Source organism: Protopterus annectens, chromosome 4.part1 (assembly GCF_019279795.1).
Source record: "Protopterus annectens isolate FY-2018-M chromosome 4.part1, PAN1.0, whole genome shotgun sequence".
Taxonomy (NCBI): Eukaryota; Metazoa; Chordata; order Ceratodontiformes; family Protopteridae; genus Protopterus; species Protopterus annectens.
In genome coordinates, this window is record NC_056734.1 from 831620236 (window position 1) to 831646629 (window position 26394).

At 37.5% G+C, this 26394-nt stretch overlaps 1 protein-coding gene across 2 annotated transcripts in view; it reads right to left on the minus strand.

Moving 5' to 3' along the window:
- Nucleotides 1–6967: 6967 nt before the first annotated feature.
- The window catches only part of RNF13 (ring finger protein 13), a 1555558-nt gene continuing 1536131 nt past the window's right edge, over nt 6968–26394 (minus strand). For both annotated transcript variants that reach the window (XM_044070602.1, XM_044070603.1), the window contains one exon: nt 6968–8605. In XM_044070602.1, the coding sequence (XP_043926537.1) occupies nt 8256–8605 (350 nt within the window). In that variant the 3' untranslated portion in view covers nt 6968–8255. The remainder of the gene's footprint in view (nt 8606–26394) is intronic.

The following is a 26394-nucleotide window of genomic DNA, read 5'->3' on the forward strand; positions in this document are numbered from 1 at the left end:
TGGTCCATTGAGCCTATTTCTATATACATAGAAAAGAATTTAAGGCCATTTTTGAATGAAATACCACAGGTCCTAAGGGACCCTGAACATTTTCTGAAAGATCTGTATGACCATATACAAACATTGGATGATAATGCTGATTACCTACTTGTTACCATGGATGTGGTCTCATTTTTCATGGTGACTCCAAATGAAATTGGAATTGAGAGTATAGAAAAGTTTCTTATGACTTATTCTAACTTTAAAGTTAGGCAGATTTTACTTCTAAAGGCTTTACTTGAAATTGTCCTATGCTGTAATGTTTTTTGTATTTGGAAACACCTTTTACTGGCAGAGCAATGGAGTAGCTATGGGCACCTCGTGTGCCAATAGCTACGCCAATGCTATTATGGTAGTTTGGGAAGATGAATATTTGTTAAAAGGACCTTATAGTAAATATATTTCATTTTTTAGAAGATTTGTGGATGACCTTTTTATTTTATGGAATGGAACCAAGCAACAGTTATCTGAATTTGTGTGTTATGTTAATAGTAGTACCACATTTTTAAAATTCACTTCCATAAATTCTGTAGATGAAATCAACTTCCTTGAAGTAGTGATATTGAGGGATGACACCAACAGGCTGTACACAAAACAATACAAGAAACCATGCCATGTGAATATTTTGTTGTCACATGACAGCATGCACCCTCAGCACATTTTTAAGAATGTTGTAAGAAATCAAGCTTTTAGAGCTTCTAGGCTCAATGGAAGGGAAGCAGAGTTTATAGATTGCACTGACAATGTTATTAAAAATTAAATAGAGTGTGGTTATGATGAGAAGATGGTAAAGAATAATGTACAGGAAGCGGCCAAACTTTGAGAATCAGCAGCAAAACCTTATTTCTCAGACAGAAGTGCTTCTAGTAACATTAAAAATACTAAAACTACAAGGAAACTTAAGATGCCCTTATACTACTCATCTGATGTATATAAATATATGGGCATAGTAAAGAAAAATTGGGGTATTTTAAACACAGACAAAGACATTAGTAATGTTATTGACCATGAATCTAGGTTTCTGTTTAAAAATAAGCTGTCCCTTAAAAGGAAGCTATGTTTTCCAAGGACTGAATTTAAAGCTGTAGAATATGAAGGTTTAACTTTGTGTGGACGGTGTAATTATTGTAGTTACTTGAACACCAGTACTAAATTTATGCACCCAGATGAAAAAGGGGATACACTTTTAAAATTTCTGCTACATGTAATACTAAACATGTGGTATATCTTGCACATTGCTTGAAATGTTTTAAATTCTATGTTGGGAAAACTGATAGGGCACTTAAAGATCAAATCAGAGAACATTTATATCATATTAATAGAAGGGATAAAGTTAGTGCACTTTCTAAGCATGTCAGTGACAATGATGATAGACATATTTTAAGTTTATTGTGATAGGAAGGGTTAATGAGAATATCAGAGGTGGTAATGTTTGCAATAAAACTGAGGCCTTAGAAGCCAAATAGATTGTTAGACTGAAAGCAGACTGCGGGCATGGTTTAAATGACCATATGCCTCTGAAGCCTATTTTAAAGAAGATACCACTTTTTTGATGAAAAAGTTTTTCATATGTGTTTACACTTTAAGTATTAGTTTTTAATATATGCATTTTTAATATATATAATTTTTAATACTTTTAATAAAGTCTCATGTGCATTTTCAATACATTATTATGTATGCTTTTATATTTGTACCACTTTCTTTAAGGAAATGTGTTTATGTGACTTTAAGTAAAAATATCATGTGACCAGTCACTGGCTGTTTTGCAGCACTTCTAAAGTATAAAATGATGCTTAAATGAAACATTGTTACACCTGACGAAGTGGGGTACACACCTATGAAAGCGCTAGTGTTGTTTTGTGTTTGGATGTCATCTGTTCTGGAATAAACTACTTTGAAAGTGGAATCTGCAGCCTGCTCCTGGTCCTTCTTTGGTTTGTTTACCAAGAAAACATCAGTTTGGGACAGGAATGTGAGCAAGAGGGAGAGTACAAATATTTGGGAAATGATGAAGGATCAGCAATAACACATGAACAAATGCAAATAAAACTTAAGGAATATTTTAGAAGACTAAAATTATTACTGAAAGCAGCGTTGACATCTTGGACCAAAATCCAAGTTATAAACCAGTTTGCTCTTCCTATCCTTACAGTTTCAGAGTGATTGACAGCCCCAAAAGCTGTTGGATAGGTTACACAGGAAAATAAGGATGCTTCATGCTCATCAAATGATTTATAAAAATCAGTGCATACCAAGACTATATATTCCCTGTTCTGAAGGAGGTATGGACTTCCTCGAAATTGATTACATATATAGATCTGCAATCACTGGACTGTGGACTGCATACATATCTGCTGACCTCACAAGACCTAAACGTAGCAAAAGTTTTAAAACATTAGGTGAATAAGTCTAAGATGATTTCCATGCTTAGTTTAGCAGAAGTATATTGCCGTCAAGCGGGAATGGAAATCAAACCAGAAGTAGATAAAAATCAGGCAGCAACTGAATGTGCCAAAAAACAAAAGAAAGAATATAAGGTGAAGGATTAGATGAGAAGGCAAGAAATGTGGAAAATGCATAAATATAGTTGCAAGTACAGAAAAATCTTGGAAGAACCTCATGTTGATCAGAATCGAATGCAGGAATGGTTACGGAGAGCTGAATTTACACCAAAAGGTAAAAGGTTAATATTGGCGACCCAAGATACTGGACTACATAGATCGTTTACAAAATCCATTGAACATGTGGGAGAAACAGACAAATGTAGGCTTTATAAAATAGAATTGGAAACAGTCAAACATCTTGTTGCTGGTTGTGATATACTAATGGCAGAAGGACTGTAAACTGAAAGGCATAATAATGTAGCAAGGCTGTTGCATTCGGGGTTGTGCGCCATTATAATATTGAAATGGCTGAAAAACACTGGAAACATGAGCCACAAAGCCCTATAGAAAATGATGAAGTTTATATCACATGGGATCACTCATTACCAACAGTTCAAAAAATAGATCTGAGAAAAACAGATATAGTAGTCCAAGAAAAGAAGACAAAAGTAACATTGATCACTGAAATTGCTGCACCCAGTGGCTACAGTGTCTAACGTACAGAGAGACACAATGTCATAAAATACCAGGACCTGCAGGCAGAAATGAGAGCAATGTGGAAGAAGGATACCCCGACAGTACCAATAATAGTAGGAACAATGGGATCTTATAACAAAATAATTTACAACTGTACGTAGATATGTTACCGATACATCTAACTCTGTACGAACAGCAGAAGGAGTCATTACTGTGCACATTGCAGCTGCTGCTAACAGCAGTTCTTGCTAACATCAAAGACTGAAACAATACTAATTTCATGAATTTTAATCATACTTTGACTAAGGAAAGAGGCCCATTGCTGTCATGCAATTAGAAACCCGAAAGACTTGGAGAAATTAAAAAAAGTAATAGATAACTTCATGTGTAATGTGAATTAGACCCCACACATTCAAAATATCTGTTTTTCAGTATAATGTAGCAATTTACGTTATTTGTGTAAGCATGTGTGTATCGGCTAGGAATTTACTTTGTTTTCCTTGATTCATATGAAATGACCTCAAGTGTTTTTTTTCTTTGCTGTACTTCTGAGGTCATTTTTAACAATTATACAGTGTCAGCTAAGTCTATGTAATTTGAGTAATATCTTGAGATGTATGTTAGGATATGTTAAAAACCATGGTTTGGATATACTTTCTAGTTAATTTAATTGTATTCAGTTATTTCTTATATGAAGTTTATTTTGTAGTTATGCTATTTTCTGACTGACTGACTGATTATGGTCCATCTTTAACTAATTTTGTTTTTGTTGAAGTAATGCACTACTTGGCTTACAGGGAGGGATATGGCTTAGGCGGAAAGATGCTATACAGGGCTTTAGTGTTTATTTTTCATGCATGCGCTCTTTTTTTTTGGATAGGGTTTGTGTTTCTGATTGGTTGGGGACTGACTGACATAAATAGTTTGATGCAGCTAACATATTCAGAGATATTGAATATGAGGGTGGTGTACAATTAGTGAAATCTCTTGTACTGTAGGTTTAGGAAATGGGCCCAGAATAGAATTTTATAATCCTACAGTACAAGGTAGTTTATTTATTACACAAATTAGACCCCATCGAATTCCATGTAGTCATTGCTCATTTTACACAGTTGTATTACTGTTTTCCTACTGATTTCAGAGTCCTGCAGATTTTGCATAATTTGTCTGTTGAACAGGGTTTTACCACGGTGGTGGTGCTGCGGTAGCGTTGTCGCCTCACTGTAAGACACTGTCTGGTTCGATTCTCAGCTAGAGCGTCTTCTGCATGGAGACATGCGTGAATGGGCGTAACTTCGTTGAAGGTTGTGCATCAGGCCTGGCAAGCCGGTATGTAAAAATCAACTGCCAATCATTAGCGACCCCTAACCGGGAAAAGCCGAAAGACACAAAAGTTTGTTGAACAGGGTTTTAAGTGGTTTCTATACGTTTTATGACTGCACTGTCTCATGGGTGATTTTTGTGCACTAGGTTTGAGGTACTTTTTAATCATTCTTTTAGTAGTGTCAGTTAATGTTTATGCATTTTTTAATAGGCATTAAAGATTATGTTAGGATTCATATCTTTATATTTTTAGTTAAAGTGTACTCAGTTTAGGTAGATAGGTGCATTTTGCTTGTAATGCTCTTTCCTGATTGATTCTACTACAAGTGCTCAAAGACCACTGTCTTGAAGCCAGGGACTCGAGCATCCTGTAGCTCGCACAGACTACTGCTCATGCTTGAACATGAATATGAGGTCAGGCAAGCAGCTGCCACACCATGCCCAAACACATTATTCGAGTTCGATCAAGATAAGTGTGGCAGCCATGAGGAAGGAGTGCAGATTAGGGCAGCAACTAGGAAGGGGATTTGGGGTTAGGGAGTAAGAAGGGACTTTCAGGGTTAGGGAGGGAGATACCGAGTGGTTTACAGAGTACTCAGGGACTTTAGGGTTAGGGCTGGGGGGGACTGGAGTCTTAGGGTTAGGGAGCAAATGAGGACTTTAGAGTTAGGGGTGGAGTTTTATGTTTTAGGGAGTGATTGAAGACTTTAGGGTTAAGGATGGGGAGTAGGGTTTGGGAGCAAAGACTCGGGTAAGGAACTGGATGGGAGTTTTAGGGTTAGAGCTAGAGCTGGTAGGGCAATACCATTTCATAGAGTCAGGTGTTTGGAGAGCTAAGTAAATTTGGGATCGTGGGAGTTAGAACACTTGCCTTTTCAAGATAGTGGCAGTGAACGTGTGTTGTGGCCTATAGTAGGTCCTTTCTGATCTACTACTTGCAGGCACTGTTATACTTTATTATTTATATCCATATTTTATTTTAATTTATTTTTCATTTTAGAATGAATGACTTATGTCTGGGATGTTGATTTAGATGAAAATACTGTTTTGAGGAAGGTTTTGTTTGCATTTCATGCGCATTGTGTGTAAAAGTACTTTTCACATTGAAAAGGGAGATGTGGTTCATATTTTAGTTATTTTTATCTTCACATTTTTATTTATTTATTTATTTTTTTAAATAAGATTTAAGTTTGGGTTGCTTGTTTCAGATGTGCTAAGATGTACTGGGAGTTCTGTATCAGTAGTTTCTGCAAGTACACTGTGTGACCACTTAATTAGAACAAGTTAATATGATGGGTTTAGGGGATTTTTAATAGTACTGATAAAACTCCAAAATGTACAAAAATGAGTGATGATATGCCATGGATGCAGATACATTTTGAAGATGTAGCAAGAATGCAGACACAAATATCTACACAGTATACCAGATACATAATTTTTATCCTGTCCTCTAGCTGGGCTTTCTACCTTTAGGATAAATAAAAATGTACATCCTGAAAGTATATATATATATATATATATATATATATATATATATATATATATATAATTTTATTATAACCTAATATATATATATATATATATATATATATATATATATATATATAATTTTATTATAGTCTAATATATATTATATATATAATCAGGGTATGTCATTAATGTCTGTATGTGGGGGTCATGCAGATGTGCTTGTCTTTGGGGGGGGTGATCATGTGACATGGAGGCATCACAAACACATTCTATAAAAGAATACCTTGGTAACTAATGGGCATGCATGGGGGAGTCAGAGCTGTAAAGAAAACCCCACATCCTCCTCAAAATGACAGTGGTACTCCTGGTATACATGCCTCTTGCAACCAATGGGCAAGTACAGTACCCAGGAGGGTAAGTTTAATGGTTAGAGGAGATACAGCAGAAAAAACATATTTCCTTTTGTAAATGCTCTACAGTTAAGTCTAAACTGGAGGCATTTTATGCCAGGTCAAAAAAAATCAAAGTATCATGGCTTGGTGGTCAGAAATACTTAGTGCTTTTACAATAAGTCAATGTTTTTTTATTTTTTTTTACTTTTATTAGTTTAATAGAGAATAGATACTTGTGTATTTGCACTTAAGTGTAAAAACATGAAATTGGAATGCAGATCTGGTCACAGTTCATCAAAATATGTGAAAAAAGCCAGCTTATGGTGCTTAGCACTTAAGCATTATTGAGCACCCTAACTTGTTTCCTTGTTCTTCTTTGCAAGTATAACATTCTGCAGTCTGTTTTGCTGTTATTTTCTTTGTATTTGTACTGTATTTTGATGTCTTAATATGTCTTTGCATGTTGTAAGTGTTCTCTTCTAGCCTGCATCTGAAAATGGGCACGTTTGGGTCGAACACGACTTATCCACTTGACAAACACATACAAACAGTGACTATAACAATAATAATGCTAAAAAAACTACTACTACTACTAATAAATAACCTTGGATTTCTGAACACAGAAAATCTTGGATAAGGTACAAAAACTCACTATCGGTGCACTTAAGATAAGCAACATTTATTTTTATTTAAAAAGCACTCCATTGCTCATTCATATCAGTACAAAATGTAAGACATGTCGTACTGGTGCTTATTTTAAAAGACTACAGTGCAATTTTAAGCTGCCATTGGCAAAACAGTGTTTTGGTAAATATTCCTGCAATTTAGCTATAGTACAGCTATCACAGTGTTTAAATAACTAACCTGCTACCTTTGATTGCTGTTCAGATATCCTTTTCAAGATCTGAACAGGTGCTTTGTCATTTCATATAAAATTTTGAGATGGTTATTGCCAAAATGCTGAAGAAGCTACTGACGGCCAGCTTAGCAAGACAAATGCTAGACTGTAGATATGTGGTTTGTGCAAGCTTTTTACATGGATCAACATCTACACTTATGTACTGTTTATTTTAAGAAATACATTTAGACCAGTGTTACTAGCCAGGTGGACCGGGCTGATTAGCTTAACTGTTCTTAGGTTCTATAACCACAATCTGTAAATGAATAATTCTCAGGGCAAATTAAAGTATCTTAAACGTTGGATGGTTTGAAGTGCGGAGGGTAGCCTCTCAAATGCTACAACAACATTTTTTTACTACTTCCATAGTTAACAATATTATATTTCCATTTCACTGAAACTGTTTTCAGCTGCAAGTCATAAAAGTACTTAAACCTATATTACAATACAGCCTAGTTGGTGTATTTAATCACTGCTGCAATCGTGGTCCACATGAATTTAGTATTTACATCTTTTGTGTCCTTTGGATTTTTTATGTAGAACTCATACTCTTACTTAATAAAGTAAATTTTACATCAGTCCACAGTAAAAAGCTAACCACCAGTTTCAACTGTATTTGACATACCTGTGACTGTGAGCGAGTATAATCTTTTACATATAGAATACAGTGACAGGTACCATATGAATGTATTCTCACAGGGTAATGAGTACATGTTGCCAGCACAGTTTGACATTAGTTTATACTTTGAATACTTTAGCCTTCTCAAATAAATTAAAAATAAAAGTGATTTAAAAAAAGATATATATACTTTTCAGTACAAATCATTACTCCTGGCCCAGGAAGTAGATGCAATTACAGGGGATGCTTTTAACAACCTAAATCTAGAATTACAGACTTCAGTATTCAGCTCCATAGAAAAATTAAGAATGGCTGGTTTTAAATGTGAAAGCACTTTTAAATTTGTCTAATCAACGTGTGGCAACTAAAGAACATTCGGCACCATAATTGTGAAAAACTGCAGTAAAACAGCAAGGCTTTTATGGTACGGCTTCTCAAACATTTTGAGTTACTCTGGGATCAGTGTCTTCATTGGCACTGGGCAGTCCGACTGTAACGGTGACTTCATCTGCGACCCTGCTCTCAGCCTCATCATCTTCGTAGTCCAGTGATTCAGAGACTGTCTGATGGGAAAGAGATGCAGATGTAGTTCCAAACGTTTGAACAGTAGTTGAAGCAGATGATCTCAGTAGGGGAGTGCGTTCAGATGCCTCATTTTCTTCATGGCCGCTGTCATCTGACTCCGAGTCTGAGTCACCTTCCGAAGGCACAACCTTCTGTTTACAGACAGGGCATGTCTTCTTTGTTTTGGTTAACCAAGGATCGACACATCTGCTATGATATGCTGTGGAAACAGAGAACAACCTATTTAAGTAGCTGCAGCAAAAGCAAACAATATGTAACATTAGTATTACTGAAACCATGAAAAAGTCTGTAATTTCAGTTAATAAATGCTTAAGACATCCAAAAGCACTTGTTGGTATCCTATGCAAAAAAAAATGTACATGCAATAATCTTTCTGTCCTCTAATGTCACATAAATTGGTTAAATGGGAAACCAAGGAGGTAATGTTTTGCAGGTACATTAGTTACTGTTAACTGGGCTAGTGAGCTGACCCCTGTGCATCCTTGAAACATGCAGCAGTTAGATGTTATACAGCACCTTGGTATTATAGTGAACACTATAATTGCTGATCAGAAAGACAGTGCATATCAACAGACACCAATATAAATTCAAAGAGAGGCTAAGTCATATACATAGTTAATGAGACATACTGAGTCACATAACATTAAATAGCTGTTAGTAGTAGAGAGAAATAGTGTTTGTACTCACACACACACAAAATTATATATGAATCTTTGATAAATTGACTGAAATGCTGAAAGACTAAATCAAAATTATTGATCCCAGCAAATCGAAGTATCAAAACACCGAGAACCTAAAATATCAAAAAAACAACAGATCTCAAAAGGAAAAGAACCGGTTTCCTCTTGCAATCCACTAACCCTGCCTCTCACTTCAGACATAATTTTGTCTGAATACTGGTAGTATTGTCAGACATAATTTTGTCTGAATACTGGTAGTGTTGCAGAAAAAGCTTTTCTAAGGTGCAGTGAAGTGCAGTTTAGAGCCAGGGTTAGGGTTAAGTTTAGCATGCATTAATAAAGTGGGTAGGGGCTTCAACCCCTGAGCTACCCTAGTAATGTGTGCTACCTGTAACTCTAGCCCCACCCCTAACCCAAACCTACACCTTAGCTTAGAAAAACCCTTTCCATAACACTACCACTATACCAGACATTCAGAAACTTACCACTCACACCAGTACATGCACAGTATTATATCTACCTTCTTAGCCAGCCCTTAATCTAACCCTAACCAGTAAACATCCAAACAACTCAAAACACTAAATCTATTCCCTTATCTAACCTTACTCTAAACTTAACCTACTAACACTCCCACACATATTGTCATCTCCCAAAGCCACATGCACTTACAAAAATTCATCTTCCCTCTGACCCTACCCTTTACTTGATGATACATACATTTGTTAAAATGGACACACACTTCAACATCTCAACAAAATATACATACAAACATTTGATTAAAAACCCATAATTTTATAATACATACACACACATATATATATATATATATATATATATATATATATATATATATATATATATACATATATATATATATATATATATATATATATATATATATATATATATCAAACTAGCTCTCACCCTACAGACCCCATGCAAACCAAACTTCACTGTACAGACCATTCATTCTCTATTCTTGCTCCAAAACTCAGAGAATGCCTTCCTTCCTAAAGAACCTATTACTCTGTTCTACATTCTGTGAAAACTCAGTGTAAGGGCTTCACAGCAGGCTATATTACCTAACCACTACCATCTTATTGGTTCATAGGTTCCCAGGAGGTTACTAGGCTAATGGCCCTTGGGCCTTAACAAGCCTTGTAATATTCTTGTTCCCTAGTTGACCATGGTTATTGTTAGCAGAGAGAATCAGTGATTACCACCAAATGCCCCTGTTCATGAGGGAAATAGGTGCCACCCCCGGGGTGAATTTGCAGTCTCCCATCCAACTGTCAAGTTTGTGCTTAAATAGGGTCATTGAGGAGCTCTGCTTCACGAGACGTAGGAGTTTATTCCAAAGAACCGGCAATCTCTGGGAGACATATCTGTCTCTCCAACATGTTCTGTTTATGTCACAGGCTAGGTTGAGATGGCTGGAGCAAGTGACTCTTGTCCCATTTGATTTGCGGACATGCAGCACTTCCATTATGGCAGGGTCAGAGATCACTCTGTAGGTCACGCACAGGTCACCTCTTAGCGGCCTGCAGGATGCAGAAAACAGAGACAGGACCTTCAATCTTTCTGTGTAGGTCATGTTTTTGAGGCCCTCAATTTTCTTGGTTAGAAACCTCTGAGGCCTCTCCAGTTGTTGCAGGTGTCTGGTGAGGTACATGAAAAAGGGAGCATTGTACTCAATTAGGAGTTATAACATCTTTAGTCTTGGATGCGATGCCCTTATTTATGAGATGCGCAACATAGAAGGCTTTTCTTACCAGTGTGGAGACATGGTAATCAAAGTTTAAACTGCTATCAACCTGCATTCTGAAGTCTCTCACCATTGTGTTTGAGCTTGGGGGGGGGGGTGCTATCTATAATATAATTTGCAGGGGCCACTTCTTTACCAAAGGGGATAATGATACACTTTTTCTTATTTAGTTTTAGATTGTGACTCTGGCACCAATCATTAGTCTGCGTTAGTCCCTTTTGTAATATGGTAATTTCATGTGGGGCCACAATGATTGCACCTAGTTTGCAGTCATCTGTGAACTTGGTAAGCCACAGGTCATCTACTTTCACCTGGACATCCGAGAAGTAGGTTCCAAATAGTAGAGGGGCCAGCCCAGACCCCTGTGGTACACCACTGGTAACTGGTTTACTGGTGCAGGTGGAATCCCCAACTTTGACAGTATGTCTTTTGTCGGTGAGCCAGTTTACTACCCATCTAGTGTCATATGGGTTAATCCCCAGCTGGGAGTTTCTCAATGATACCTGAGTGGGAGATTGTGTCGAAGGCCTTGGCTAAGTCAAGATAGGTGGTATGTACTGTTTTGCCCTCTTCTAGGGCTTTGGTGACATTCTCAAAAATGTCCACTAGGTTTGATAAACAAGATCTGAACTTAATGAAGCCAAACTGGGTCTGGTCAAGAGTTTGGAAGTTGCCTATGTCCTTGTTGATAAGGTCTATGATGATTCTTTCCATGGGTTTGTAGATAAGGGTGGTTAGGCTTATGGGTCTATAGATCCCAGGGTCGGTTGATGGACCCCCTTTGTGTAAGGGGATTACTGTTGCAGTTCTCCACTCTGCTGGAACAAAGCCAATGCTCAGGCTTGTTTTAGATTGTTTAGTAAGCAGTCTGGGATGTTATCTGGTTCCATGGTGGTTGTATTTGTGGCCTTGGAGACGGTGGATATTATCTGCACTTTGGAGATGATAGGTAGTGGACTGGTGACATGGATGGTTTGGGGTGTGTCTGGTGGGGACAGGGGGGTGAAATTTGTGCCAAATCTTTCTGCCAGCAGGTTGGCAATTTCTTTGGTTCAGTGTGAGTAGTACCATCCGGAGTCAGTTTGGCACATAGCTGACCATTCCTGTTACGATTTTGGATATTCACTTTTATTGTGTCTGCTTTTAAGTTTAAGTTTTTGTTATGATTTTTTCCTAGTGTGTTTGATAGTCGCTGCCCCAGTTATTCATGGAGGGTTTTGCAGTAAAGTTCACTTTATGCGTATTTAATTAGTTCATCTTTATAATTTATGCAACAGCTCTAAATAATTACCTTAACCAATTGTGTGCTATGATTGGTTCACCACACCAGTTTAAATGTTTTTAAAGAAAGTTTTTAAAGGTTTTTGTATTCTGAAGAAGTCTGCACACGGTGCAGACGAAAAGTGCTTCACTAAATTGTTTTTTGGTAAACATTAGCTTTTTAATTTCGCTTACTACTGCAAACCTTTGTTTGGATAATTTGTTATTTATTGCTGTCTACATTCACGATTTTGGATATAGCTAAAGAAAGCCTTATGAGTGTCTTTAGCTAGAGATGCTAATTTAGCCTCATTATTGGCTTCAGAGGACTTTTCAAAATACCTGATTTGCTTGTTTAAGCTGTGCAGGGTATTCTCCCTCTGATAAGATCCCTCTTGTTCTTGGATAACAGTTTTTTCCTTTTGTTATACAACCTATTTATACTTGTGTTCCACCAGCGTGACCTGTTTCTTTGGAAGGACCTGGTTTTGATCTTGACAGGTACAGCTGAGTTTTTACACTTGTTTAAATGTCTGTATAGGGCATCTGTGTAGTCCTCTGCATAGGAGTCATTGTTGGCTGTATTAGCATGGGGTTTGAAACTTGCTTATTACGCTAAAGTTTGCTTTGGAGAAAATTTTCAGTTTGCTTGCTCCTATGGGAGTACCCAGATTGATCTTTACTTCAAATGATACACACAGGGGTAGGGCAGTGACTCCCCCTATGTTGGTAAGTACCAGGTCCAGGACATTTGAGCCCCTTGTAGGGGGTGCAAACTAGCTGTTCCAGAGCATTTGGATTAAAGTTCAGGAACCTCAGGGCAATCTTATTTCTGCTTGTGTATGTTGTCCAGTCTATGAAAGGACAGTTGAACTCTCCCATGATCAAAGTGTTTCACTGAACTATCATGTTCTCTGCCTTGTTACTGTAGGCAACGCCCTGCAAACAAGTTATTATAATACTTTTTGTTGCTCTCTGTCTCTCTCTCTCTCTCTCTCTCTCTCTATATATATATATATATATATTTGATTTTGTATTGTGTATAGTATTTTTATATGTAATTGTATTCATCTAGCCTGTATCTGAAAATGGTTAGTTGTGATCAGATCAGTGTGTGTGTGTGTGTGTGTGTGTGTGTGTGTGTGTGTGTGTGTGTGTATAATACACATGCACACACATACATACCTCATATATATGATTTACTGTCAGCTGCTCCAATAATTCATTAAAATACATATTCAAAATAGAGATCATAGTGTCTAATGACTTCACTGTATGAAGACCACAGTGTGAAAAAGACAAAGTCTAGATATGCAAAAGGACATGGACTGAGATACATTCACGATTATGGTATACTGGAGTATCATCCCTCTATCTCATGTATATATGATATATATATATATATATATATATATATATATATATATATATATATATATATATATATATATATTTATACACACGCACATATATACATACATGTATACATATATCTTTTAGAATTATAATAGTGGTTTTCCATCTGAGGAGCATGCAGGATAAACTTGACAGATCTTATTTTCAAGTTTTTGCAGACGGGAATAGCTTTTAATAAAATGAGTAAATAAGTAGAAGGGGGATGCCATATTCTATTAACCGTGAAATGATGATTTCCTTCTCCAGTAAAGTTCTACCTTCAAGGGTAACATGACTGGATGGTCTGAGTAGAATGTATAGTTTTTAATTTTTCTTTTTACAATGTAAGTTTAATGATGATTTTTTTCCCATCTTGGAATGTGAATGTAAGGCTGAAATGCCAGTGGAAAGTTGCCATTCAAATGCTTGTGTGACTGAATTGCGAAACATTCTCAGAAATATTTCTCAATTCAAAAAAAAAAAAACTCTATGACGAACCTATACAGCTTCACTTTGCAGCATTGCTGTCTCTCTCTCTCTACACACACACACACACACACACATATATATATATATATATATATTTTATATATATATATATATATATATATATATATATATACTCATTGTACACAAAAGCTACAAGTCCTTGAACAGACAGAGGAATGCTAATATGCTTACTTTACTTACTGGACATGCAACACAGAAATAACTGAATGATAAAATATATGTTTGCATGCAGCAGGCCATACACTGTTCACAGTAACTGACATTAATACCTATATATGTATGTGTGTGTGTGTGCACATTTATATAATACAGACACACACACACACACACACACACACACACATATATATATATATATATATATATATATATATATATAAACAATAGAGATAGATGCTGATATATAGATCTCTCTGTCCATTTCTGTCTCTCTATGTATATATACTCTCTCTCTCTCTCTCTCTCTATATATATATATATATATATATATATACATATACATATATTTATGTACTCCAAGGTCATACAAAAGTGGAGTTGCAAAAACGCTGGAGCAACACCCAGAAAAGATCTCCCACAAGGACTCATGATCATGTTGACAGAGCTATACACAGAGGTACAGCAGTTAGATTATCTTTCATGGATCATGCTACCATCTAGATTAAGGACTTGCGCACTGGTATTAATGAAATATGTGCCCTTGAGGCATGTTCATCTTTATTAGTGTTTAACTCATTAATACATACCTTCTTTCACAGGAAGTGCCAATATTTTATCTTAAGGCTGCTTGATTGTTATTACCAAATCTATGCAACATTTTTTTTGCTTTTCCCATTCTTCTTCATTACTCTAACTGAAACTGGCTATTTCAGTGTGGGTACGTTGTTACGTTTCTTTGAAAGATATTGCAGCAATTCCTATTGAACAGATAGTGGCAGATAGTGGATTCAGTGGAACACCAGGGTATTTCTCTCTTCCACATACAAGGCAATAAACAATTCATGAAAGTATCCACCTTATTTGCCATGTATGTGGAGCAGCAGTAAATCTTTAACTATGCTAATGAAGGGACTGATAAACCTCTGCCTCCCATTAGCTGGAGTTCCAAGATTGTAATGGCAGCCATAAGATATGATTGCATCACTGTGTTACTGTGAGTGGAAGGATGTCTGGTGGAGGCTTTGCTTCTTTACAATAAAATAGCAACAATTTATGCATTTATACACTGATGTAGGTATGGTATTGTTCAGTTACACACTACTGATGGTATCTTTATTGTTTCTGGGACTTAGTTTTTTTTTTAAACAAGAAGCACATCTTTATTAAATTATCACGTATGACATAGGCAATTTTACATTTACATAAATGAAAACAAATCATATCGATACAATTTCAGTTGCATACATTATACATTACAAACCATGCAGACACAATCTTGGAATTTGAAAAGTTCTTTTTTATAAATGATGTTTGTTAAAATGTTCTTGTCAAAAGGTGTTTGTAGTGCCTTTCATTTGAGCATTAAGGTAGTTGTATCTTTAAAGGATTGTGAAGGGTGATGACATCACTCATTTTTAATAGTATTTAAAGGCTGTACTATGGAGTGCAGTTAGATTCTGATGGGAGTCCCCAGTTTAGGGGATGAAAGCGCTCAATCTGTGTCTTTGTATGTTGGAAGAATAAAAACAGCTTGGACTGAAGTGTTTGGCTGACAAAGTGTTTCCTACTGCTTCACAGTGTATGTTTTGGACTTTTTTTTTGTAATTGCAAACATTATACATCACTTATAAACTATCCAGTCATTGTCAGTCAAATATTACACAGCACGTTCAAATCTCTCTTCCCAATCCTTTCTAACCTCCTCTGATTGATTCTTATAGTTATCATCCAATATTTTACATGCTCTACTAATTATTCCTTTTTAACATTAGCTTCTGTTCAACACTGTGCTTCCTCTGTATTTATTGTTCCCACAACTCCAATTTTTTTCCTATGCAATTTGCTCCTACCCTTTTCTAAAGATCACAATTCCAGTTGTTTTATCTCTGTTACTATATTTGCTACTTCTAGTAAATTTGGTTTATACTTTGATTTCCATTTTCTAGTAACTGCTTTTTTTTGGCAGCCACCATGGACTCAGCAAGGCCTTACTATGTCTAGGCAATTCCAATTCTGTATTACAGCTCAAAAAATAATTTCCTTAGTTACACCAATTTACTCACCAAATATTTCTAACAGAGCACTCTGCAGGGAATCTTGAAAGTCTGCCAACTCATTACACTTCCAGAAAATATGTTCCCAGTTACCTCTTTCTTCCCCATCATACCGCCAATAAATTTCTGTCTACCTGAGGAAATATTCTTTCAAGTCTACTTTGGGTATAAAAATACCTATGTTAACACTTCAAAGCAACCCCTACATCTTCTAGACTTTGCTGCAATTTTGGAAGGCATACATATATCCCCTGTTGTTTCGTTGTATATTACTTATCCAATCTCTCTTCCCAATCCTTTCTAACCTCCTCTGGTTGATTCTTATAGTTATCATACAATATTTTTATGCTCTACTAATTATTCCTTTTTAACGGAAGCTTCTGTTCTAGATTTTACTAAAAACTCTACCAGTGCTGACCTTTCATTTGGGATTGCCCTATTTATATCTCTTTGCCTTCTTCACTGATATCAATCCTTGATAGGGAAGGCAATCTCTAACCTGCAGTCCAAATAATTTATTGATGTCTTCCCATTCTATTACCTTTCCCTCTCTAGTTATTTGGTCCCAATCCCGTGTTGGCTTAATTCTTAGAATACTTTCTACTACTTTATGAATATAATATTCTCTAGGATTATTGTTATTCTCCTTAAAGGTCTGCATCCAAAATCCCAGTCTCTCCTTGTTTCGTGACCTCCCACCCCCATTTCATCATCATCTCTTTCCACTATTAATTATAGTTTTCTGCTTGTGCTATGTATAGGAGCCTTAACTGTGTTGCTTGAAATAGCCCTTCAAATCGGGTAATCCCAATCCACCTTTTTCTAGTGGAAGAATCAGCTGATCCACACTTGACTCTTGCTGTCTTCCCCTCCCAGATAAACTCCTTCATCTCTTTATTAATTGCTATTCACAACTTCTCTGGTTGATAAAAATATGCCTGACCTGTGTATAAGACTTAAGGGACTAAAAACATTTAACTGCTTGTATCTTACTATCGATATCCATATAACAGAGCTTCCCTTTTCTCTGTTTTTGTATTTTCTTTTATTTAGTCTCTTCCTACATATCCTTAGCTGCCACACTGGAGGTGTTTTTAATCCATACTCCTAAATACTTAATTTTATCATGTCCCCATAAATACAGATATTGCTAAACCAATTTGTGTGTGGGTACATAATTTACCACTATTGTCTTTATTTTAGCTTCATTAATTTTGTATCATGAAAGGATTTGAAACTGTCTCAAAATGTTCCACAAGACTGTAATGTCCCTTCTGGTTTTGTCAGGTATAAAATTATATCATCTGCAAATACAGCCAGCTTTTCTTGACTACCATACCAATTATATCCTTGAATTTCTAAGTCCCTTTATTTTCTTTGCAATGGTTATCACTTTAATTTTCACCTCCGATCCCTCATATATCCTCCTAATCAACATTATAATTTTATCAGGGAATGCAAATGCTTCTATTGCCCTGTTCATAAAGTCCCAGCTTAGTCTGTCAAATGCTTTCTCTGCATCAAGACTTACCAACAACAGTGGTGCTTTCTTACATTCTGCTTCCCTCTGGATCATCAATGTTCTGTTAATGCTGTCAAATGTTTGCCTCCCCTCCACAAAACGACACTGATCCATATCTATAAAGTTTGCCATTATTTTAGCCACTGTAGACATGACCACTTTATAATCATGGTTTAGTATTGAAATGAGCCTGTACAAAACTGGATCTGATGGGTCTTTACCCTATTTAGGTATTACAGGTATCACTGCTTTCTTCCAGGAAGTTGGTGCTTCTCCTCCTCTTAAAATACTGTTAAACAAAACCTTCCAGATCTTTATCAGTTTTTCCCTCCTAGCTTCCAAACTTCCACAGAAGTTCCCTCTATTCCTGGGGACTTTCCTGTAGACTGGTTATACATCACCATTTTTATCTCATCTCCTCCTATCTTAATTGTTAATAATTAAGCCTCATCTACCTTGACATATTTAATTTTTCCATAAACATTTCCATTTGTACCTTTTCTTGATTTCCATATTTCTCTGCTTTACACAGACATTCATAGAATGTCTGAAATAATTCTAATATTTCTACAGGATCTCGTTATCGTCCATGTTGTAGGCTCCCTAAGCATGATGACAACCCTTTCTACTTTCTGTTGCCTGAGTTGTTGTGCTAAACTTTTTTGTGTTCTAGAGTGATTATCAAAAAACACTTGCTTAATGGCAATCTTTCTAAACTCATGCATATTATCAAGGCAATCCCTTATTTTTTATTTAACATTCTGCAGTTACTTCTCTTCCAGTTCTAAGGGATTCCCCCTATTTTGCAATACTTTAACATTTGTCAGTCCGTCTAAATAATTCTCAATACTTCTTAAACATACCTCCCTTTCTTTTATCTCCACCCTATTTTTAAAGTTCACTTTAATTTTAGCCCACTCCCTAACTATATTTTCAGAAGACATTTCTATCTTCTCTAACAGCTCCTGAATAATTTCCACTACCAATTCCTTAAATTCTTCTCTTTTGAACAGATAGGTGGGAAAACACAAGTGTCTCATTTTTTATTTAATTATCCTGTGTTTTTAGTTACTATTGGCACATGATCTGAAATAATTACTGGATGTGTATCAAGACCTTCAATTAAATGCGCATGTTCTTGTGAAATGTAAATTCTGCTAGCCTAGCCCAGTTTTTGTATCTTGGGGAATAATATGTAAATTCACTCCAAACTCCTAGTACTGAATTCACATCTTTCATGCCAAATGTTTTCATAAATTTGTTCAAAAATTCACCTTGCTTTGTTACGTTTTCCCTTCTGTGCCCCCCAGACACATCTTCACTGCTGCAAATCAAATTCCAGTCCCCTCCTGTAACTAATATTCCTTGATGAAAACTGATTATTTCTCCCAGGATTTTCTTAAGCTCCATTATGCAGTTTTGGGTGGAATATAAATACATGCAAGTGTAATCCTCCTTCTTTGCCAGTAACCCCTTAGTACTACCAATCTACCATTATTATCTTTTTATCCTCTTCTATCACTACTGGAGTGCCTCTTGCAATTAATATAAGTACTCCTCTCTTCCTTTGCCACAGGTATTCCGCAGAATAACCATCCTGAAATGCTTTAACAAATTCACATGTTCAGTTCTTTGCAAGTGTCTCCTGTAGTGTAGTTATTTGCACTCTACATTTTTAATACATTTCACTACTCTTTCTATTTTGTATTTATGTGTGAGACCATTGACATTTAAAGACATTACAGAAAACATTTTCTTGAAAAGTTATTATTCCCATCTTTTATGTATAACCGCTTTTTTGTTAAATGTCTAGTTCCAGCTTTTGCGTTATACTGTTCGGCAGGTTAATCTTTTATACAGTTTTTTCTTGTCATCTTCATTTCAGCCTATGTCACATCTTACAAAACTTTTTGTTTTATTGAAAGCCCTCAAACAAAAATACAAACACATCTCCAATATTCCCCTAAAACATATTAACTTAATAATAACACAAAAACTATGTACATCTTCAAACACTGAAGTTTTACCCTCCTAAGAGGAGCAAATGCTCCAAACTGACAGCCACACACACAAACTTGAGATAACCTAAAAGAAATGTTATCCATGCTAAGACACATGGTATGGCTTATGCTTGTACTAAGTGCTGTCTGGCTTTGTCTCATCTTTATTGCTCTCTCAGCTGGGAAAACACTTGAATGCCTTCAGAAAACATTTTCTCCAAGCCATTTCTCTTTATCAGATTGTCTCCTAGAGACATGAGAACCAGACACAAAACTGCCAAGCATACATTTGTTTACCAGAAAAAAAAAACTTATAATGTTCGACATTCTTTTAATTTACTTGCTTTCTCTTAAAATGGGTCACTAAGCTAATGGCCTTAAGCCTGTCATTCCCCTATGCAAGAATGAGAAAAAGCACACTCATTTTTGTTTTTTTTTTTAAATAAAAAAAAATCTTTAAAAAAAATAATCAAACATTAGTTCAAACAAACCTAATAAAACAAATAATTATTTACAAAAAGCTCATAACAAGAGACTTTATTATATAGTAAACCATTAATATTTCTCCAGTAAATCATATATTCTTTGCCAGAAAATGCATTGATGAGTGATATTTGTAGTTCTCATTTTTATAGTTGATAATGCTTTTTACTAATTTTTCTTTTGTCATGCACTTTTAACCAGATTTTTCTTTTTTTTTACACTGCAGTGCCTACATTTCTTAAGGCTGAGCAAGGAGAAAAAGAGAAGGAAGAAAGAAAAAAAAAGGATGTATTTATATTAGCATCCCCATTACACTTTAACTGAGAAAACTTTACTTTATAGCATGCAAAGAATCATGCACTATTAAAATCGTGCCATTAAGAAAAAAAAATGTTTTACTTACAGTTAACTTTCTCCCTCCTCTCCTAAGTATTTTTCAGAACATTAATGACATGAAGTAGGGCATATGTGTTAAGAGTCCCCGATAAGTTAACAAAGTCCAATATTTCCAGATTTTCTTGTTCTGTCATGTTTCATAAATATAACTATTGCTTTGGAATACATTTGTCAATTTTCAAGTTACTGGTTTTATTCCTGTTCCTCTTCATCTTCCAAATCTTGTGTCTGTTTCATTTCCAAAATACTCTTGATTCTTCTAGTTGACTTTTTTTTTCCCTTCTCTCAAGCATTTTCCATTGAAACATTGGAAAATATTTCACTGGCACAGTCTCTTCTCTGGTCTTTATTACCAGAAGAATAAGCAGCAGAATTCCCTTTTGCTTCACACCTCACTAACTTTTGTATTTCTTCTTTAGCATGTACTTCATAAAAAAAGATTTTGTCCCTCTAGGGAAAAATATTTTGAAGATAGCTTGGTTCAGCAGTTTGAATTTCATGCCTGCTTCTCGATATTCCCGCCTCTTTTGCCTGGTGTACAATAAGTAATCATTTTCCACAAACACTCTGTCATCTCCCACTTTTAGTACTTGGTCCTTCTGCCACAATTTTGTCAGAATCAACTCCTTTTGCTGGTAAGACTACATCTTTACTATTAGAGGTCTAGGTTGCTTTCTCATTGCCAGGTTTGGAGCATACACGCTACGTTCCTAATATGGAATACCACTCCAGTTGCTTATTTGTGCTTTCATAAAATTAATATAGTCTGTTCCTTCCAGCTTCTCTGGTTTGGCAGAAAATCTCAGGTTTTCCCTATGTGCTCTTTCCTCTAATTCTATTATTTTTTGACACATCTCTTCTTGTGCAGTCTCATATTCAGCCTGCCTTTTCTTTATTTCAACCACTGGGTTTTGCAGTTTTATCACCTTATCTAAACATCTGTTTAAAGCTTTTTACATTTTTCCAGCTTTTTATTGTTTGAGATGATATACTCCATCATTTTTTTAATTATTTTAATCAGGTCTTTGTGCAGTTGCCTTATACTTTCCTCTAGGTTACTGGAAGTCACGTCTGTAGCTTGCACAACTTTTTGCTGAACAGCTGCAGTACTTTCCCCAATCAGTGTTTTTTGTCATCTTTTTTTGCAGTTGATTTTTCTTTAGGTCCTCTGTATTTCTTTTTTCCTGGCATCCAGGTAGTGCACTTACTAATCAGTTACTGAAATTTTACCCAGAAATTTAGGTCCATTGGCTTTCTCTGCTATGTTTCTGTTTTCACACTGGGAAAGCTAGAAGTAAGCTGTTACACAATGTGCAGCCATCTTGGAACTATTGTTTCTGGGGCTGTAGGGACAACTTGCATTTATTTAGTGATGCACATCAGCAGATGGGAACCATAAATACTTGCCCCCCCCCATACAATATATGACACTTGTAAACTGTGGCCATCGCCACTGACACTCCTCTTCCAGGTACACAGCAGTGCATGCAGCTACTCTGGGGTGTACCAACATATGTGAATTGTGTAAAGTTTTGGTACATGGCTTCCACCATGCACCAGACCCTCTACATTTGTGAATACTGTCTATGAATACCACTCATGTTAAAACTTCAGTCAGATAGAAAGAATCAAGACTTACAGCTAGGTCAACTTGTACCCTGGGCGGTCCTCAGACTGGTTCCCCATCAACCTGAAGTTAGGCACCAAAAAATGTCCTTCTAAAGTTTGGGGCAAAAAAGTTAGCTTCTGAACTGTACCAAAGGTCTTTGTTGCAGTTACTAACACACAAAGCTACTTAGCTCATTCATTTAATTGTCTACAATACCGGTAGTTTCTTAAATGAATTTTGGTACAGTATTCACATATAATAGTCAATTATTCAGCACTGCTGACTGTTCTTCATAACAGCTTCTGCCCAGAGCAGCCACTCCCTTTACCTCACCGTAGGTAGAGTACTGAAAGGAGTTTATGTTATGTAAGAAGCTGTAGGTGGACTGTTCTTTCCAGTTCTGCAGACCAAACAAGAGATTGATACCTAAATCTATAAAGTGTGCAAGGACTGACTAAACAAAATAACAGAGGAATTTGTCGGATTTTTTATAATCAGTGAATTCACAGACTTTGTCACTGCAACATACGAAGGGAGACTAGGGCAAGACTGAAAAGCAGACCCCCCCCCCACACACACACACACATCAAAGGCCAGTGTGGTGAGACACAGCTAAATATTTTTTTTATTTCCACTCCAAAGAAAAATGACTGGCTTATCAGAAGATATCTTCTACAGCTGTAGGGAAGAGACAAACTGACAGACAGATGAAGGTAAAGATGTGTTACAAATGTGTGAGTACACTAACCATAACAGGGAATCTGAAAAGAGTGGCTCCATCTTCTGAAACATACCTCTCAACCTAGATCCCAGCAAGGATGACCTCAATTTAGAAAGATCTGCTCTGCCACTGAAGGATTCAGAGACCACTCATAAGACATCAGGATAGATTTGCTGAGCCTGTCCGCTAGAATGTTGGACCGTCCAGGGATGTGCGTTGCCACCAGAAAATGGCCGGTGGAGATCACCCATTCCCACACTCATGGCTTCACAACAAAGGGGGTAAGATCTGCTTCCTCCTTGCTTGTTGATGTACCAGAACATGACATGTCTGTTCAAATTGCAATCATCCCTAGAGGAAGATGGGCACAAAGGGTCTGCAACTCAAGAAGAACCACCCTCATCTCCAGGACGCTGATATGCAAACTGGTCTCGGATGGGGACCACGTGCCTTGGACTGTCCTTCCTGAGCAATGCCCCCCCCCCACACCCTAGCTGGGAGGTGTCTGTGGTCACTGTGGTTTTGGGAAAGGATGGGAGAAAGGGACGCCCCGTGACTAGGTCCAGGGAATGAATCCACCACCGAAGAGAGTCCCTGTATACTCGGGAGATTCGGACCAGATGAGACAATGGTAGAGCTAATAGAGACCACTGAACTGCAATAGTCCACTGGAGAATCTGCATGTGAAGGCACGCTAAGGGTAATAGGTTGATTGTGGCTGCCATAGACCCCAATGCCCTCAGTACTTTTTCTGCTGTCGGAACTTGGGCTTGAAGGATGTACAAAACATGTAACTTTAGACTGTGTACCCTATCTGGGGTGAAGAAAACTTTCACTTGGATAGTGTCCAACCGAGCCCCAATGAAGTCTAGGATCTGAACAGGGTCAGTGATGAATTGTTGAGATTAATGGTGATGCCCAGTCTTTTTGCTAGTATAACAAAATAATCCCTGGCTTGGCAAAGTAGATGCTTGGAAGGGGTAGCAAAGAGCCAATCATCCAGATAAGGGAAAACCTAAATGCCCTGAAGTCTCAAGTGAGCCACTACTACTGCCATCATCTAGGTGAATGCCCTGGGGGCTGTTGTAAGACCAAAGGGAAGGACTCTGAACTGATAACGATTGGCTGCCAACTGGAGGCGGATAAACCTCTGAAAGCTCCTGTCCCTCTTGATATGATAGTACACATCCTGGAGGTCAATCGAGCACATCCAGTCATTCGCCTGCAGGTAGGGCAGGATGGACTGAAGAGTGACCACCCGGAATTTCACCTTGGCTACTGACGGATTCAAGGTGGATAGATCCAGAATGGGTCTTAGGTCTCCTGTTTTCTTTGGCACTAAAAAGAACCTGGAATAAATGCCTGATCCAGATTGGCCTAGTGGGACGGGTTGGATGACTCGTTTTCTTAGCAGCTTGTCTATCTCCAGGGCTGCTTCCTACCTTTGTGCGGTTGGAACATCTGGGAGGTGATTCGTGGGAGAGGTAGTTCGATGAACGGGATGGAATATCCTCTGGATATAATTTGCAATACCAAACAAACTATTGTTACGGACTCCCAAGCCACTGGGTGTAGCAATAGGCGACCCCCGACTGGCTCCAGAGATGAGCAGTCAGGCAGCCCTTCAGGGCTGCTGGGCGGATCTGTCTGAGAACAGTTCTCAAGACCCGACGGTTCTCGGACCCACTCTAAATCTAGGACAGCATCTATCATAATCCCCTCTACCTCTGAGGGAAGATGAGTTCTGAGTGTCCTGGGAAAACACTTGAGACTTCCAGAACCACATCTTCTTCATCCCTTGCTGATTCCTAGAAAAGGATCTTTGAGAGGAGGAGAAACGGATCCCGATGGCAGACAGTGTCTTCATGTCCTTCTCACTCTGGACCAAGGTCTCTTGAACTGACTTCCAAAACAGGGAAGAACTGTCACATGGGTCATTTGCAAATGATGCATTAATGGGTTACGAGAATTGACAAAGTTGGGAGCCAGGTATGGCACCTGATGGCAACGCCAGTACCGGCCACCCTGGTGGCTCCCTCTGTGGCATGGGAGAGAAGATGCATAGACGTATTAGCTACTGCCTTGAGAGTGGCCACCCGAGCGGAAAATGTCTTTTTGCCCTCTGCTGACATGGACTCCAGGATCGACTCAGTGATTTCCTTAACTAAGACTCGCTTCAGCCGAATTACGTGTGCCATGTAATTCAGCACTCTTATGGAAAAAGTTGCTGAAGTGTACACCCGCTTCCTGAAATGATCCATCGCCCTTGACTCTTGGTCAGAAGAATGGACCGTAGAGCTCTCCTGCATGAGCTCTTTCTTTGTGGTGGCTGTCACAACCATAGCATCCCTGCGGGGACCCCTTATTCCAACAAGTCCTGTCTAAAGGGGAACTAAGGACTTTATTACGGTGCTTAGGGATAAGTTCCACAGTGTCCGGTTCCTTCCACACCCGAGATGTTACTAAGTCCACTAAAGGATCCATGGGAGGGGACACCCAGAAAGTAGATGGGCCTGTGCTGAATGCCACCAGGAACACTGACTCGCCCAAGGTAGTTTTTTGGGCAGATTTCCCCCTCCCCGGCATAGGAGTTCCATGATCTCTCCAAAGGACCAAACCAAAACCAGTAAGACAACACGGACCAACTAGGAAATACCAACATATATATCGATTTATTTATATACATATTCTTTTACATATTTTCAGTATTGTAACTTATGTACCATCTAGGTATTACAAACGACTTTTGGAATATTTGTTTGTTGAACAAAGTTGTTATTATTTATTATATTTATAAAAACTTGTAAGTTATTTTAGATTAACTGATCCAAAGCAATATTTTTTTTATATGGGAGGAACATGGTTGGCTTGGTGAGACTTATTGGTTGAACAATTAACCTGAGGAGGGTGTGTGTGTGTCATTTACTATATTAAGATTTTATTTTATTTGGTGTTTGTCTGATGAAGTCTGGCTATAGAGCTGGATGAAATGCGCTTTACGATAACCTTTCTATTTTTATTCTTTATTTTTTATTCTTTACGTATTAAACTTGTTGAGTACAGTTCTCTGTTTCATTTGGTGGTATTTCCTAGATGTCTCTAAAGGAGACATCCTCGGGGGGTGATTGGGGGGACCTTCTCCTTCCTACAAATCAGTGTCTTTGGTGAGGGACTCTGGTGGGGAGTCCAAGTGCCTCCTTTTACATGTCCATTTGAGAGGAACCTCCTCAGTGGAACTCTCTGGGGAGGATTCGCCAACATCCTGTCATTCCCTCAGGGGAGCTTCCTGAGGCAAAATGGACAAAGGCTGTCCCTGAGAGGATAAGATGGTCAAGACCGTACCTAAAGCAGAGGGAGTCAGGACAGAGTCCGAGGATGAGATGGTCAAGGGTCTCAATGGCACTGAGAGAACATTATCCACCACATCAAAGACT